This window comes from Cotesia typhae, unplaced genomic scaffold (assembly GCF_013202065.1).
Source record: "Cotesia typhae breed Kobodo isofemale line unplaced genomic scaffold, CoteBio_Ctyphae scaffold_91, whole genome shotgun sequence".
In the NCBI taxonomy this organism is placed as follows: domain Eukaryota; kingdom Metazoa; phylum Arthropoda; class Insecta; order Hymenoptera; family Braconidae; genus Cotesia; species Cotesia typhae.
Genome location: NW_027423781.1, coordinates 2,454,830 through 2,471,809, shown reverse-complemented (window position 1 = coordinate 2,471,809; position 16,980 = coordinate 2,454,830). Strand labels below are relative to the sequence as shown.

Sequence of the window (16,980 nt, the reverse complement as noted above, 5' to 3'; positions counted from 1 at the left end):
AGAGAACAAAATTCTTGGCTCAAGAAAATTTTCGGGTGCCTGAAGGAAGACCGAAGTTATGTTGGCCGAAGTAAAAATTTTTTTTGAAATTATATTTTTGGTGGAAGTAATTTTTTCTTCATTCAAATTATCATAAATACTTGATACAATAAATTTTTATATTTGATCAAGATTTTTATATTTGATCAAGATTTTTAGATACTTCAGGGAAGCAGCACCACCTACTTCAGCTGAGAAAAAAATTTTCTCACCTTGAGAAAATTTTTCTCTTGAATATTTGATACCCAATTTATATTATTTTAGCGTGCAATTATAAATATTGAATGAAAAAAAATGCTTCAATATTATTTGATCTTCTTATTTGACATGTTAATCAATAAAAATATTAATAAAAATTTACTTCTATCTTTATATTTAATTTTTTGGAGCAAGAGAGAAATTTTCTCAAGGCAAGAAAATTTACTTCTATCAAGAATTAAATTTTTTGGAGCAAGAGGCTGAATTTTCTTAAAACAAGAAGACTTTGTTGATTTAAATAAATTTTCTTGGATCAATATTTTTATTTCTTAAAGCAAGAGAATTAATTTTGTAGGAATAAGTGAAATTTCTTGTGTCAAAAAAAAATTTTTTTTCGCTCAAGAAAATAATTAGGAAGAAAAATATTTTCTTGGCTCAAAAAATGAAATTTTGATTTTCTTTATCAAAATTATAAGGTCTTGTAATAACTAATTGTTGGGAAGAAAAAACAAATGCAAGAAAGTCTGTTATAGTATTTAGACAGAACAAATCCATGTCGTCGTTGATCCTGAACAGCGGTCTTGACAGAAGCAATGTAGCCATACTTTTTTCTCATTTATATCATCATTTATATTATATCAAGTTGGTTGGAATGGTATTTCGAGTAAATCTTTTCAGCCGCGAGTGATTTATTCCACTAAAAATATTTTCCAACCGTGGATAGACTATTGTACTAAAGAATAATGTTTTTTTGAGTGGCCTAAAGAGCTTCGATGCGTATGAATAATAATTTCTTCTGGCTCTAGTCCATGAATGGGTTTATCATCGATGATATTTATATGATCAGATTTGATCATTTTTCTCTGAGGAATCGACGATTATTTTAAGAAATATATTCAATTCTAAGCAATTTATTTTTATGTTTTCTTCGACATTTTTTATCGAAATCAATAAGCAATACGATTTAATTTTTATTATGAGTTGTACAATTTTAAATTAAAAAAATTTTTATGATTTACTTTTCTTTTCCAAATTTCTATCATTTTTTACAAGTAATTTTTCTAGTTATATCGCTTCAGATTACACTGGATATAATCTGAAAAAATATCCCGTATAATTTAAATTATACTCAGTAGAATCTTGGATTATATAATTTTTTTAAAAATTGTAATATTCAACTTTTTTCTTTTTTAATTTATAAATTTTTTTGAAAATTTGTTAAATTTGTAAAATTTGTGATGATTAATTTTTTTTAATTGTGCACTTTTTTTTTTAAATATAACAATAAAATCAAATAGAAATTTCGTTCTATAATTATTATTTTTTAATTTAATTATAAAAGTGGCGTAAACATGTAACAATATCAAAAACTATTTTTCTTTATCAACATCTCAATATATATGTTGTACGCGTTGGGGGAGTTAATCTTTAGCAAAGTAGGATATAAATTCCATCCCAAGTGATTAAGTTATAAATCAGTGTGCTATAATTAAGAGCCAACGGATTTATAAAACCAAACAGTCAATTAAACTGGTATTAAACATTTTTCATTATTTCCTTTTTGTTCTCTATAAAACTTAAAGAAGGATTTTTTTTTTTTTTTGGTAATTTAATTTTTGTATAATTACAATTAATTCCAAGCGACTTCCAAAGGATTGATTGTCGTGCTTTTAACATGAACTATTAAAGCGCAATATTTATTTGTTGTTGAACTGGAACAATGTCGTCATAATTCAATATTGCAAGTAATTTCTGGATATATTTAATATTGCAAGCAATAATCATTTGATGCAAGAGTGTAATATCCGCCGAAGCATTAACGCTTCATTTGACCCACTTCTTAAACGGTTTTCTGATAGACAATAAGACAATACTATAGATATTATTACATCCAAGTTATTTTGATTGCACATCATATACGCGAAGGGTTGTGTGCTCCTATTGCACTCATTTTTCTAAATTAACCATTTTTTTTTTTCCGATAAATTTTTCCAGATATTGATTCAAAATTTAAACAATAAATTACATCAATTAATTATAAAAACAGCTTTTCCGAAACTTAAACCAAAAAGTTTTAATTTATTGACCGGATTTCCCCGAGAGAGACATATTTTTACGGAACTCGAGTCCATACCTGTTGCTTCGAAGCAAACTCACTGAATTCCCCCCGAAAATCATTAAAATAAAAAAGCGCCATGGATAGGTAGATTTCTTGTTTAAATATTGAAAAAAAAAAAAAAAAAAAAAAACGTTTTTAAAAGGCAATAATGTCGTAATATTTATTTTTTATTTTATTTTTGCAAACAACGATATGAGACCGACTGCAATAAATAGATATTCAAAGACATCTTCCCAAAAAATAGAATTTGTAACAGATATGAAAGTTATTTGATGATAAAAGCTAAAAATCAATTTATTCTTGATTTTTTTTTTAATTTTTCCAACTGCGAAATAAATTGCAAAAAGAATCAAAAGGCGACGAAAAATAGCTCAAATTGAAGATAATTGTGTGAATTTTAATATAAATTTGATAGATTTAAGCTATCTTTTATGGCTTAAAAATTATTTAAAGAAAAAGGGCCGAAAAACGTTAATGTAAAATTTTTTCAAATTTTCAAAATCACGGAATTAATTAAAAAAATCATCAAAACCAGACAAATTATAGTTTAAATTGAAGGCAATTAGATAAAGTTTAAGATAAATTTGATAGATTTTATCTATCTGTTACATCTGGAAAATTATTTTCATAAAATGTACGAAATTCAAAATTTTTTTAAAATGAAAAAAATTTTCAAACACCCGCAACTTGTAAACTAACCGGCCGATTTTGCTCATCTTCGAACTTGATCTCGGTATTGATCCACAGAATGAGCTCACAAAATTTTATAAAGATCGGTTGAGAACTGTAGGCGCAATCTTGCTTACATGCCACGTTACATCACACTTATATGCATAAACTTTTGAGCCAATGCTATTTTTCTGTATAACTTCACGAAATAAAATATATTATGACAAAATTTTTTTTAAATTACGACACGAGACCGGCTACAATTGATAGATTTCTTAAGAAATCTACCTAAAAAATAATTGTTTCAAAACTATTATAATAGTAATAAAAATTTCAATTTTTATATGATTTTATCGTTCAATAAAAATTTATAAAATAAATACATTCACTCGAAAAAATAAATGTTGTAATTTACAGACAAAACATTGAATCAGAAGTATAATTTGAGAATATAATTTCTTCATGAAATAGAAATGAAATAAAAAAAACGCTAGTTTAACCGGTTGGGTTTTGGAGGAATGCCAGCATCCATTATCGCGCATCCTAACAATTTTCCGTCTCTTCCTTAACACATATATTATATAAATCTATATTACTGTACCTTCCACGTTTTTTCTTTTTTTATACTCATTTCTGTTCTTATTTAACTTATTTCTGCTAACTTAATAATAATATACTCCTTTTATTAAATTTTACAGACTATTTTGTGCATTGCCACTCTTGTCCACTCAGATAAGCGCTGTTTTGTCAAGTAGTGTTTTGCTACACGTCAATTACTGTCGGTCTCGGTTTCAAAGTATTTTGCAGACTTAATAGAGACAGAGTTAAAATTAATTGAAGTTGATTTTTATTGATGGAATTAAAAAAACATGTTAAGTTCTCACTTTAGTTTTCAAGAAACGGAAGCACGGATTTTTTTTATTAGATTTTTAAGTGCTCGAGTAAAAGCTCTTAAATTGAAAGAAAAACTACGCGGACCGCGAGTTTTTTAACAAACAAACTTAAAAGTCTGTTTACACATAAGAGATTCGTTTACACACATTAACAGTGATAATATGTGTTTTTTTGATCAAATATTTACTTTGTTAACAATTAGAGAGTTTTAGTTCATTTTATATTTTCCTTTGTAAATGTAATAAAATTATTTCAAGGAAAATACTCTCGTAGAAATTATAGGAGCCAGGGCTATTGAAATGCTGCATTTGTATTTTTACTTCAAGATTTTTTATTTGAATAAATTTAAGAAATTAAAACACTTTATGGTTTTTGAACGAATTTCAATAAAAAATATTGAATTTTATTTAGAGAAGTGTCTAAAACAATCATTTTTGGTAAAAATCCATTTAGAATTTACTCAAGATACTCTAAGAAAGTCAAAAAAGCTAAGAAAATATAATTTAAAGCAAAATTTTGCAATCTAAAAGACAATTTTTCCAAAAAAGTGAACAAACATCAAATTTCTCATAGTTTCAACTTAGACCTTAAGTAACTTTTGAACAAGCAGGGCTATCGAAATGGTGCTAATGACCTTTCTTGTACCACGTTCAATTCCCTATAAGAATAGGTTCTATTGTTACCAGTATGACAATCCATTAATGAGTTACAAGATTCTAAAATAAAAACAACAATTTTTTAATATTATTCGTACACTGAAAAAAAAATAACTTGGTTCAAGAAAAATATTATCTTAAAAATTTTACTCTTGCTTCGAGATATTCAGCTCGAATTAATTCAAGAAATTAACGAACAAAATCAAGAAAATAAAATTCGAGGATAAGAAAGAAAAAGTTCTCCATTAAAGAATTTTATTAATTCAACGAAGCACTTTAATATTCTTAAACAAGATAACTTATACTTCGACCAACAATTTGTTTCTTCGAGAATTGAGATTCACGGTATCGTTGGTTCAAGATATTACTGACTTGTTTCAACAATACCAACAATCCTCGAATTTCTGCTATTTACTATGTCATCAAAAATAAGTCTCAAATCCGTTTTAGAATGAGTTTAAGTAGAAAATTTGATCTTCTAAAGAGTTTAATGGTATTTTTAATGAAGAAACTTGTTCTTAAACCGAGAATACAAAACTCCTAGAAGAAAACAAAATAATTGTTAATTATGAAAAATAATGTTTGTTCAATGTCGAATTTGATTGTATCTCACGACGATAACAGAGGTTTGATCGAAAATTCCGAATTTTCCAAACCAAGAAGCCGAATTTCAAGGAAATCAATTTTTGAATAAACAACCTATCCCTAATAAAGACAACGATCCCTAATAAAATTATTCCACCACACTACTTTCAATTTAAATACATCAATTAGTTATCGAATGTATTTTTAATCCCTGCGAATAAGAAATGGGTGTGCCTTCTACTCCTTTTTTTATTTTGTGTTTCTTCGATATTAAGTCGGCGATCCAAGAGTGGCATTTTAATTAAAAGCATTTGTTACAAAGGCCTACGTGACGAGAAACGATGAAAAAAATCTAAATCTAACTTAAAAATATTTTGATTTTTTTATTGTATATTTTCGTTTATTTAATCTAAGCTAATTATTATTTAAAGCCCTGATATTTATTTTAAAAAAATGTTATCTGTTGAAAATAAGAAATAAATTATTAATAAAAATTATTAATTTTCTTTTAGTGCAAATTCATTATTAAAAAAGATTTCTATGTATCGAAGCACACATGCCTTAAGCACTCGTCATTTAACGGAGTAATCAAAGTTCAATTTGTAAAGTTTGAATTAATAAAAGTAGCGAGACTTTGAAAACTTGCGCAGTGTGCATTGCGTCAATTATCGCACACTTAAGCTTATTGTTTATCGTGATAATATTTCGGATTTATAAAGCTAAAAAAATGTCTAAAAAAAAAGTTATAATGTGAGTTATTTCAGTACTGCAAGGCGAAAAAACATAAATTACTATCAAGTACGTGCGAAGCAAACTTTAACTGTCAAAGATCTCTGTTAAATGCAGAATGCATTCAATTATTCAACGGCTGTATGTCATCTTATGACTTGATGGCGAGTGCATCTTTGAAAGCTTTAATTTAAGCGGCTAAACAGAAATAAAGCAAGTCTTAATTGAACTCTAAAGATTAAAAATGAAAAAAATTCGTCCGAACTATCTACTGATAAAAAAAAGCGCCATTTGGTGACACGCGACATGGATAAGTAGATTTCTTGTTTAAATATTAAAAAAAAAAAAAAAAAAAAAACGTTTTTAAAAGGCAATAATGTCGTAATATTTATGTTATATTTTATTTTTGCAAATAACGATACGAGACCGACTGCAATAAATAGATATTCAAAGACATCTTCCCAAAAAATAGAATTTGTAACAGATATAAAAGTTATTTGATGATAAAAGCTAAAAATCAATTTATTCTTGATTTTTTTTTTAATTTTTCCAACTGCGAAATAAATTGCAAAAAGAATCAAAAGGCGACGAAAAATAGCTCAAATTGAAGATAATTGTGTGAATTTTAATATAAATTTGATAGATTTAAGCTATCTTTTATGGCTTAAAAATTATTTAAAGAAAAAGGGCCGAAAAACGTTAATGTAAAATTTTTTCAAATTTTCAAAATCACGGAATTAATTAAAAAAATCATCAAAACCAGACAAATTATAGTTTAAATTGAAGGCAATTAGATAAAGTTTAAGATAAATTTGATAGATTTTATCTATCTGTTACATCTGGAAAATTATTTTCATAAAATGTACGAAATTCAAAATTTTTTTAAAATGAAAAAAATTTTCAAACACCCACAACTTGTAAACTAACCGGCCGATTTTGCTCATCTTCGAACTTGATCTCGGTATTGATCCACAGAATGAGCTCACAAAATTTTATAAAGATCGGTTGAGAACTGTGGGCGGAATCTTGCTTACATCACACTTATATGCATAAACTTTTGAGTCAATACAATTTTTCGGCATAATTTCACGAAATAAAATATATTATGACAAAATTTTCCTAAAATTACGTCATAATTTTCTTGGAGCAAAAATATTTTTCTTGAATGAAGATATCTTTTTTTTATCAATGTATATAATTTTATTCAAAATAAAATGTGTTGTTATTTACAAAAAAATTCAAAATGAATTACTCGCGCTTCATAAAAGCCAGACGCCCAATCGTTATCTAACACACCAAACACCCTCATATTTTATGCGACCCTTATATCCTTACAAACCATCAATTTCCCTTTACATCAGCTACAGGTTCATACGTGTACGTATGGATAAATTTAGATTGTTTTATAATTTGTTACTTCATGTTTTGCTTTAAATTCGGGCGACTTTCGCGTCATTAATCTGTTTTGAATGATAATAGTAGTAAAGTGCTTATGATTATTGTCTGAATTTCCTAAATTGTGTCACGTTTAGAATTCTAAGCTTATGACTCTTAGGACAATTTTTTTTTACACTTTTATTCATTTTATTATTATTCTATTAGCTTATTTAAAGTTGTGTTCTAATCTTCAGTTTGATTTTTATTAAAACGTGCTGTTTAAATTGATCCATCTTTTAAAATACTTCGTTCCATACAATTAAAATTCGAACGAATTCATTTGAACGTTTGGAACATTTATAATCAATCGATCTACTGCTTTGCAAGTGAGAACGCCGAGCTTCCTTTCGCCACCTAGCGGCTGTCGCGGAACTAATCACTCAGAAGCTTACGAGACGTAAAAAATGACAGTACTAAATAAATCTGAGTGATTGTGCGGTCGAGTAGTTGTATACAAAACAGTAATGGAAGAATAGGAAACTAAAAAGTAGTGAGTAACTAAAATAAAATTAAAATTCTTTCTACAGCTACTCTATATTCTTTTAAAACAAATGTTTATGAATTATGACATATTTATTTATATTTATTAACCGTGTATATACTGAAGTTTAAATTTAGTCGGTGAATTTAGAATTAACATTAGACGATTAAATTCAAATTTTCAGCGCAGATGTTGCCATGAGTAATATTGTAGCATAAATTTAAATGGTTCCACAAGTAAAATAATGCTACTCTTATACTTTCTTCTTGAGGCGCTGCTAACTAATGGCAGGATTCCAAACAACTTAATGTTACTTTAAAGTTATTTAAGGTAAGAATTATAAAAAGTATAATAATATCTGCACAGACAAATAAACAATCGTCACTCGAGAATAATATTATTGACTTGTACAAAAGCAAAAAAGTACTTTTTCACTTTGACAATCAATAACTCTGGAAATAATGATCGTATACGAAAGCAAAGGACGGTTTTGAAAACTACACGATATTCTATATAAGATACGGTGAATACCTTTTGTCAAAAAAATTTTTTTTTAATTGAAAACTTTAATTGAAAAAACGACAAAAATTCGCATAATTAAGGATATTTGAATAACTTGGTATAACTTTGGATAAAATTGATGAACAGAGGATATCGTCGGTAATTTTTCAACCTCCAAGTGTCCCCTAAAATCCCTGAAAAATTCAAAGCGCTGCGATTTTTTTTTCATAGTGCCCCGAAGCTTCAAATTCGCTGTTTTTGCAAAAATCACCATTATGAGCAATTTTTCGATTTTTATTCATTTATTCAATGAAAAAAAATTTTTTTTTCAAAAATCTTTGTTTTTTCAATCAAAGAGATTAATTTTTCAAGAAATTTGAGAAAAAAAAAATTTCAATTTTTTTTCAAAAAAATTTTTTTTTTCAAAATTTTTTTATTATTTTTTTTTTTTGTAAATATACATGATCTCATAATTGAATGGATAGAAATCACCAAATCAGTAGAGTAACGATGACTGCATAACAACCAGAAGAAATAAATAATCATTGACAACTCATCGTATCTTAAGTATGTAGCAAACAACATACATTATCGTCGACCTCGATGAACTGAATGAACAGAGCATCGTGAATGATGAAAGAGAAGAGGGAATGGAAGATTAAAAGGAAAAGAAGATCGGAATGAAAAATAAAATTGACGCGCGACTTTAATCAACAACAATCTGAGGATTGTTTGATCTTAATCGCGATAAATCCACTTCGATAATTAGAGGCATTATGTCCGTCTGATTTACGAACTCTGGCCACCCACTTTCAAGGTTACGCAGCCTCTGCCTTCGCGTCGACGGACGTAAGTACCATGCATTGATATGCTAATATCTTGAGTACCGTTAGATGAAGAGGCTTACGTCAGATTAGCATGTAAGGTATCGATCGCGTGGTTACAAGTTATTGATTATAGTGATCCAATCCTTTATTAAGCACTGCGATGGACTATCAATTCAATCAGATCGATTCTTCGGATTAGTTTATGTATTTATATTTATATTTATATTTTTATTTTTATGTATGATTTAATTTACTTACACATATGTTCTCCCAACGGCCACACTTGAGGTCCAGAATTAACTTCAACAAGAACAGTCGGGGCACAAATTAACAAAACACACAAATCAGCTGCACTCAAATTCACTAGAAAGATATTTGTACTATTCCGCATGTCTTTCCCACGAAATACGACCAGCGGAACCTAAAAAAGTAAGCGAAAAAATTTTTGTGAGTGAAGATGTCAACTTTAAGTTGAAGGAAAAAAAAATTTGATCTTAAAGACTCTAACTTCAATGAAATATATTTATTTTTTCTGATATCACACTTTTAATTAATTTAATTATTTTAATAAGTAAAATTTATTCCGAGAAGTATTTTATTTACTCCGCTTCACTCCGCTTCACTCCGTTGAAAAAAACTCCAGACATATTCCCGATTTTTCACAGTGCAATTTTTATGTTATTGTACACAAAAAAAAAAAAAAAAAAAAAAAAAAAAATTATTTTTCTTCTCCGTAAATTGCATTCTGTGCATTATATCGGTTCATTTTCTCTATCCTTTGAGTAATTGGATCAATCGAATTTACAGTGACTGCAGAGCATTTTTTAATGAGTTAAAAGCATTCTGAAGGATTACTCAAATGTACCACTTATTGGCATCTGACACCCCGGGAACTCCCTGTACTAGTCGCATCACTATTTTTCTCTTCCGACTCTCAGATATAAGACTGATAGAAGGATTTCTCAGTATTTAAGGAATAAGTTTTTAGTATTTAAAAACTACTTTAAAAACTGATTGACTGAACTCAGATTTTGAATACAATTTGGACCGAGTCGGATTGGTAGATTTTGAGAAATTTCAAAAAAACTAGAAAAAAAAATTTTTTTGTGAAAAAAATATAAGAATAATGTTATGACAATTTTAGGACACTATTATGAATTTTAGGACACTTTTAGGATACTTTTATGACAATTTTAGGACACTATTATGAATTTTAGGACACTTTTAGGATAATTTTATGACAATTTTAGGATACTTCTATGACAATTTTAAAATACTTTTATGACAATTTTATGACACTTATGGCAATTTTAGGATACTTTTAGGACAATTTTAGGATAATGTTATAAAAATTTTTAAATTGTCATAAAAGTGTCCTAAAATTGTACTAAAAGTATCCTACAATTGTCATAAGTGTCATAAAATTGTCATAAAAGTATCCTAAAATTGTCCTATAATTATCATAAAAGTGTCCTAAAATTCATAATAGTGTCCTAAAATTGTCATAAAAATATCCTAAAGTCGTCATAAAAGTGAATTAAAATTCATAAAAATATCCTAAAATTGTCATAAAAGTACTTTTCACAATATTTTTTCTCTGAGTAATTGCGACAATATTTTTCTAAAATCGAAATTTCATTTCGGTTTGGTGTCATAAATTTGTCATAAAAATGTCCTAAATTATGTTTAGGATCCTAAGCTTATGACTCTTTTAGGACAATTTTTTTACACGGGACAAAAGCATACAAAAGCTATTTCTTTGAACTCGGGGAGCTCAAAAAAACATAAAAATTGTATTTTTGAGTTCGAAGAGCTCAAAAACGTCATAAGTGCAATTTCAAGCGTAGGTATGGAATTGGCGAGAAGTTGCAGGGATGTGTCAACCGGTTTCCTAATTTTTTTATATACATTTTGAACATTATGAGGGTACTTGGATCTCCTTAATTAAAAGTAATTTCATCTTTACCCTGTTGAAATTATTATTTTCAGGCCTCATTATTCTTCTACAATAAAAAAAGGCTTAGCTACTTAATTTTAATTTTGTTTACAGTAAAAGTAACCAGTTTATTGTTTATATTCATGAGAAAATTCAATTGAATGATGATTAACCCAAAAACTTGTTAATTAAATCGTACATTTAAAATTTTATGACAAATATTCTTTAACTAGACCTTATTTTACCCGCCCGCGCCTTTTTTATATACTTATAAGTAAAAAACTAATGAAGCAATAAACATAATCACCATTAAATTTCCAATGATTCCAAGCACCATTACAGTTATACAAACTACCATCGATGTAGCTCTTATATATTCGGGTAACATATAAGGCGTTGACGCAGCAGTGCTGTTAACTGGTTCAATTACTGAAACTTTAAAGGAAAAATTTATTATCAACGACAGAATTAAAAAGCCGAGTTGTAAAAAAAAAAAAATTTAATATTTTTTTTATTTACCTGAAAATCCTTCTAACGTACTGCTGCTACCAAACGCCGTAGTGTAAAAAGATGAATTCAGCTCAAAAGCCGGCACCGATACAGTCGTTAACATTTTTAGTACTCAACACTAAATTGGTGTTATTGTTAACGATTTTTAAGAAGATAAAATAATATTGATACTAAATACGTCATTTTAATATTTTTTATTTAAATAACTTAACTGGAATTATTTATATTAAATACTAACTAATATTTTTTTAATAGTATAACAATTAAATTTTTCTTTTGGTATTTTAATAATCACTATTTCACAAATCATATTTATTTTGCAGTTTGTAATAAATATATCATACACTTTTTTCACCATTATTAGCGCAATAAAAATAATTAAATTCATTTTTAGATTTTATTGGTTTAATTGTTAATAATTTAGCCTCTGAGGTTATCATAGTGAGAAAGTATCGATTTTTCTTAGCTCCATTTTTTGCAGAACGTAAATCTGAAAAAAAAAAAAAAAAAAAAAAATAAATTATCGGTATTAAACATTTATGTTTACAAAGTATGAATTATACGACAAGTGTAAAGAGTTGCGTAATTAATAATGCAAGCAATTATGAAATTATTTATGATTTATGAGATAAATGACAACTGATAACACTCTTGTTAGTCAGTTACTTTGTTATTGCATTTCAATTGATCGTGTTTCGTTCGGATGTACTAAGTTAATAAAATTAAAATAATTTGTAATTGATAAATTATAACCGTGATTAATGCTTTTGTAATCAAGTGTTATATAAGTTAGATAGTTATGTTCTTTTGACGGCAATTATAAATTTAATGGAAATTTTTAAGCGACCGAAAAATTTTTTATTAGCTTTGTATTTGAATTTTATCTGTCATTGTGATTTTTTTTATTACTTAATTTTTACGTAATTTTTTTTTTGATTGATTTATTTTCTATTTGTTTATATTAAACTTTGTAAATGAGACTGTTATTTTAGCATAACTCTCGTGAAACTATTATTTAACATTTGGTATCAAAACTACAATTTTTTTATGCGCCCTTTTAGCTTTAGAATACCAACTTTTTTTTTTCACAGATTTTTACGTTTCGGACAATTTTAAAACGAATGGCAAAAAAAATTTTTTTATACGCCCGTTCACCACAAATCCTTATTAACCTTTAGCTGTAAGCCCTTTTACCTTTAAGCATGCGATTTATAACAATTAATATTAAGTACCCTACGCTTTTTTTGTTTTGTTTTTTTATTAAAGCGTGTATTTTAATTATTAAAACAATAATTTATTTAATCTTGGAATTAATTGATCAAAATTTAGTTAAAAGTATTCTTACTTTCCCGTGTAAAAAAAAAGTGTCCTAAAAGAGTCATAAGCTTTGGATCCTAAACGTGACACAATTTAGAATATTTTTATGACAAATTTATGACATCAAACCGAAATGAAATTTCGATTTTAGAAAAATATGGTCGCAATTACTCAGAGAAAAAATATTGTAAAAAGTACTTTTATGACAATTTTAGGATACTTTTATGTAAAATATAAGAATAAGATTATGACAATTTTAGGACACTTTTATGAATTTTAGTACACTTTAATGATGACTTTAGGATACTTTCATGACAATTTTAGGACACTATTATGAATTTTAGGACACTTTTATGATAATTTTAGGACAATTTCATGACAATTTTAGGATACTTTTAGGATAATTTTAGGAAACTTTTGGGATAATTTTAGGAAACTTTTAGGACAATTTTAGGATACTTTCAGGACAATTTTAGGATAATTTTATAAAAATTTTAAAATTGTCATAAGTATCCTAAAATTTTCCTAAAAGTATCCTAAAATTGTCTTAAAAGTATCCTAAAATTGTCCTAAAATTATCATAAAAGTGGCCTAAAATTCATAATAGTGTCCTAAAATTGTCATGAAAGTATCCTAAAGTCGTCATTAAAGTGTACTAAAATTCATAAAACTGTCCTGAAATTGTCATAATCTTATTCTTATATTTTACATAAAAGTATCCTAAAATTGTCATAAAAGTACTTTTTACAATATTTTTCCTCTGAGTAATTGCGACAATATTTTTCTAAAATCGAAATTTCATTTCGGTTTGATGTCATAAATTTGTCATAAAAATATTCTAAATTGTGTCACGTTTAGGATCCAAAGCTTATGACTTTTTTAGGACACTTTTTTTTTACACGGGAATTTTTAAAATAAAAATTTTTTTGAGGTTCTTGTGCTTAAATATTTTTTACTTCCAATTTTTCAGCAGACAACTGTTGATCGCAAACTTAAACCTTTAGTTTTTTATTCTAATAAATATTACTGAAAAAAAATTAATCGATATAAAATTCTGTTTTTACTTAAATATTTATTTAATAGAAAAATTGTTTCTAAAATTATGAATTAATTTAATTCAATTAAAAATTCATGCGACTTTTATAAAATTCGATTTTTAGTAAAGAAAAAATTTTAAAATAATTTTTATAAATATATTCTTACCATAAAAAAAAAATTAATTCCTAACTACAGTTTCAAAAAATGAAAACCAAAAATTCACAAAATTATTCGGCAAATTTTTAAACCAAAAGTCACATTTTCACTCTCTTATGATGTACTTTAAAAATCATTGTTAAACAACAAAATTAGCGACCGAATAATTTTTTATCACTTGCGGTGATAATTAACAAACTCAATCTTGCCAAGAAACATGAAATTAATCATGTCATGATACTCAGGTGCGTAATTTATTCTGTTATAAGTTATAACTAATGAAGTGCTTATTCTCGTGAGATTGAATGATGCTTGTTAGATCCTCTAATTGTACGCGCCGCGAAACGTGATGGTATACTGAACTTGTAAGCAAACGTTTTCGTAAGAGAGCATCGCGCGCCAACTTTTTTTATTGTCGCGAAAAATATGCGCCTGCGCGACACCGATCAAATATTCTTGTTGGGTCTATTCATTTCGGTCCATCGTTAGATTTAGTTATTCATCACATTTATAATGAGTTTCTTTGTAATGCGTTTCTTAATTCTTGATCATTTTTAAGATATAAGCGCCTCCTGCTATTATACTCTTCAAGAGCTTTCATTTGAGTACCCACATGCATTATTGATATATTTTTCATATATTCATTTATATAATATATATATATATATAAATATATGAAAAATCGATGTGGTTACTCAAATGAAAGGTCTTGATGAGTGAATCATCGGGATGAGCTTATTTGAGATAATTAGATAAATTACGTATTTATTCATACGTATACTCAATTTCAAAGCTCAAAGTTGGAAGTTATTTTTCACATTAGATTCGTTCGAACTTCCTTAACAAATCCGTGAAGATGTTGCTTTTTAATTATTGCACACCTCATAGCGCGAAGCGCTATGATCTCAAAATTTATATTTATTAATTTATTAGAGTTGTCTTTTTTATAACCCCTTAACTATCAGAACTGTTTTTCATTTTTCTAGTTAAACTCAACGTTGGGGTATTTCCACGTCCGTCAGTTATAAAAAAAATTATTTTTAACTTCGGGCACTATTGCGTCGGCTTGAAGGTCAACAATTTTTCTATTCGAGTAAATTTATTTGCATTTTTTGTTATTCTACCCCCATTTGCTGACAAAAAAATTCTCTTCGATAATCAAAGTTCATTCAATATTATATTCAGCAAAAAAAACAATCGCCTATTTAAATTCACACCTCCTCATTAATTTAACTCGACATTCGCTTCACCTGCCCCCATATTTATTTACTGAAGAGAGAAAAAAAAACCTTTTTACGATTATTTTTTCCTAACGAAAATAAATAACGCGCTAGTCACCTAAGTATTTAATCTAAAGTACATACAACAGGAAATACGATTAAATATATATACATATATATATTTATATAAACCTGGCCCAGTTTCACAAGAGACAAGTTATTTTTTATGCTAAAAATTCTGATATCGTTTCATTTTATATTCCGAACCGGTTTTTTTGTTTTTTTCATATCATTTATTCTTTAAATTTTTCAGGTTATTCTTTTTGAAATTATTTTATCATTTAAAATCAACTTTAATTTTCTAAGAAATTTTTTGATGAATTGCTTCATATTTTATGCGTGCCAACACGTGTGTGTTTTTATTAAAATTTAAAATTTTATTAAATTTCTACAATGCAAAATGTTTATGCTGATAAAATAAATATATAAATATTTTAAACTAAGCCCGGTATTTTTATGTGAATTATTTTCTTGGTTATGATATTCTTAATCAAAAATTTTTTCAAGAAGTATCTTCTGTCGGTACAGAAGATCCCTTAACTACCCGCCTTTTTAAAAAGTTTAGAAAATCCGAATGTGGTACGTTAGGGTCTTTTTGGTTTGTTTTCAAAACCAGCTTGGGATTCAAACCGACGCCTAGCCGGTGAGTTATTGAAATATTGTTAAAATATTGTAGTTGATTAAATAAAATTTTTTAATTATAAATAAATTATGTTTTTTTATATTGTGCTTGATCTTTAGTTCATCTCGTGGTATTTTTTTATAGATTATTGTACTAAATAAGAAAAAAAAATGTATTGAATTTTAATTTGAATATTAAAAGGTCGCTCAAAAAAATCTACAGTAATGCATTAATAAATGAAAAAAAAATTATGAGCGACTTTTCAAAATTTAAATTTCAAACTGAAACTTTCAGAAACTTTTTTTTTTGGTCTATAAAATTATTCCGTAACGAGAAAAAAATTAAAAAAAAAAATTCCATTTTTGAAATTCAAAAAAATTTGGAACGACCGCTTGAAAAATTTTTTTTTTAGCTGTATTTTGGAGAGGGCTCTTAAAATATTAAAAACTAACATTTTTTTTCAGTCAAGACTAAAAAACATTTTTTTACGATTTTTTTGGGCCACCCTTATATAAAATGATCAAGAATTAAGAAACGACTCAATATCTTGTGAACTATTGACATTTTTAAAGTTCTAAGCTCACCCTGATATTACACGCATCGATACCTTTCATTTGAGTACCCATATCAATTTTTCATATATTTTATATATTTATATATTTATATATATGTATATATGAAAAATATATCAAAATGCATGTGGGTACACAAATAAAAGCTCTTGATGAGTGAAACATCAAGATGAGCTTATATTTTTAAAAACGTCAATAGTTTAAAAAGTACAGTGCAATTTAATAGAAATCATTATTTAATAAAGCAAAATTTTATTTATTTATAATTTACATTCAATTTAGAAATCAATTCGACTTTCATTTAGAAATCTTTACAATTCTCGAAGTACTTAGAATTTAAAAGATAAAAAAACTGTATTTTTAAAATATGAAAACGTACTCTTTTGAAAATCAGCTTCTCAAAGTTATTTGAAA

At 26.9% G+C, this 16,980-nt stretch overlaps 1 protein-coding gene across 2 annotated transcripts in view; it reads right to left on the bottom strand.

Annotated features, from left to right (window-relative positions):
* Ethr (ecdysis triggering hormone receptor) overlaps window positions 1-14,425 on the bottom strand; it is a 32,593-nt gene extending 18,168 nt beyond the window's left edge. For both annotated transcript variants that reach the window (XM_074258874.1, XM_074258875.1), the window contains exons 1-4: window positions 14,102-14,425; window positions 11,591-12,071; window positions 11,379-11,506; window positions 9,394-9,556 (exon numbers count right to left, since the gene is read on the bottom strand). In XM_074258874.1, coding sequence (XP_074114975.1) covers window positions 9,394-9,556; window positions 11,379-11,506; window positions 11,591-11,684 — 385 coding nt within the window. In that variant the 5' untranslated portion in view covers window positions 11,685-12,071; window positions 14,102-14,425. The remainder of the gene's footprint in view (window positions 1-9,393; window positions 9,557-11,378; window positions 11,507-11,590; window positions 12,072-14,101) is intronic.
* Between the last annotated feature and the right edge of the window lie 2,555 nt (window positions 14,426-16,980).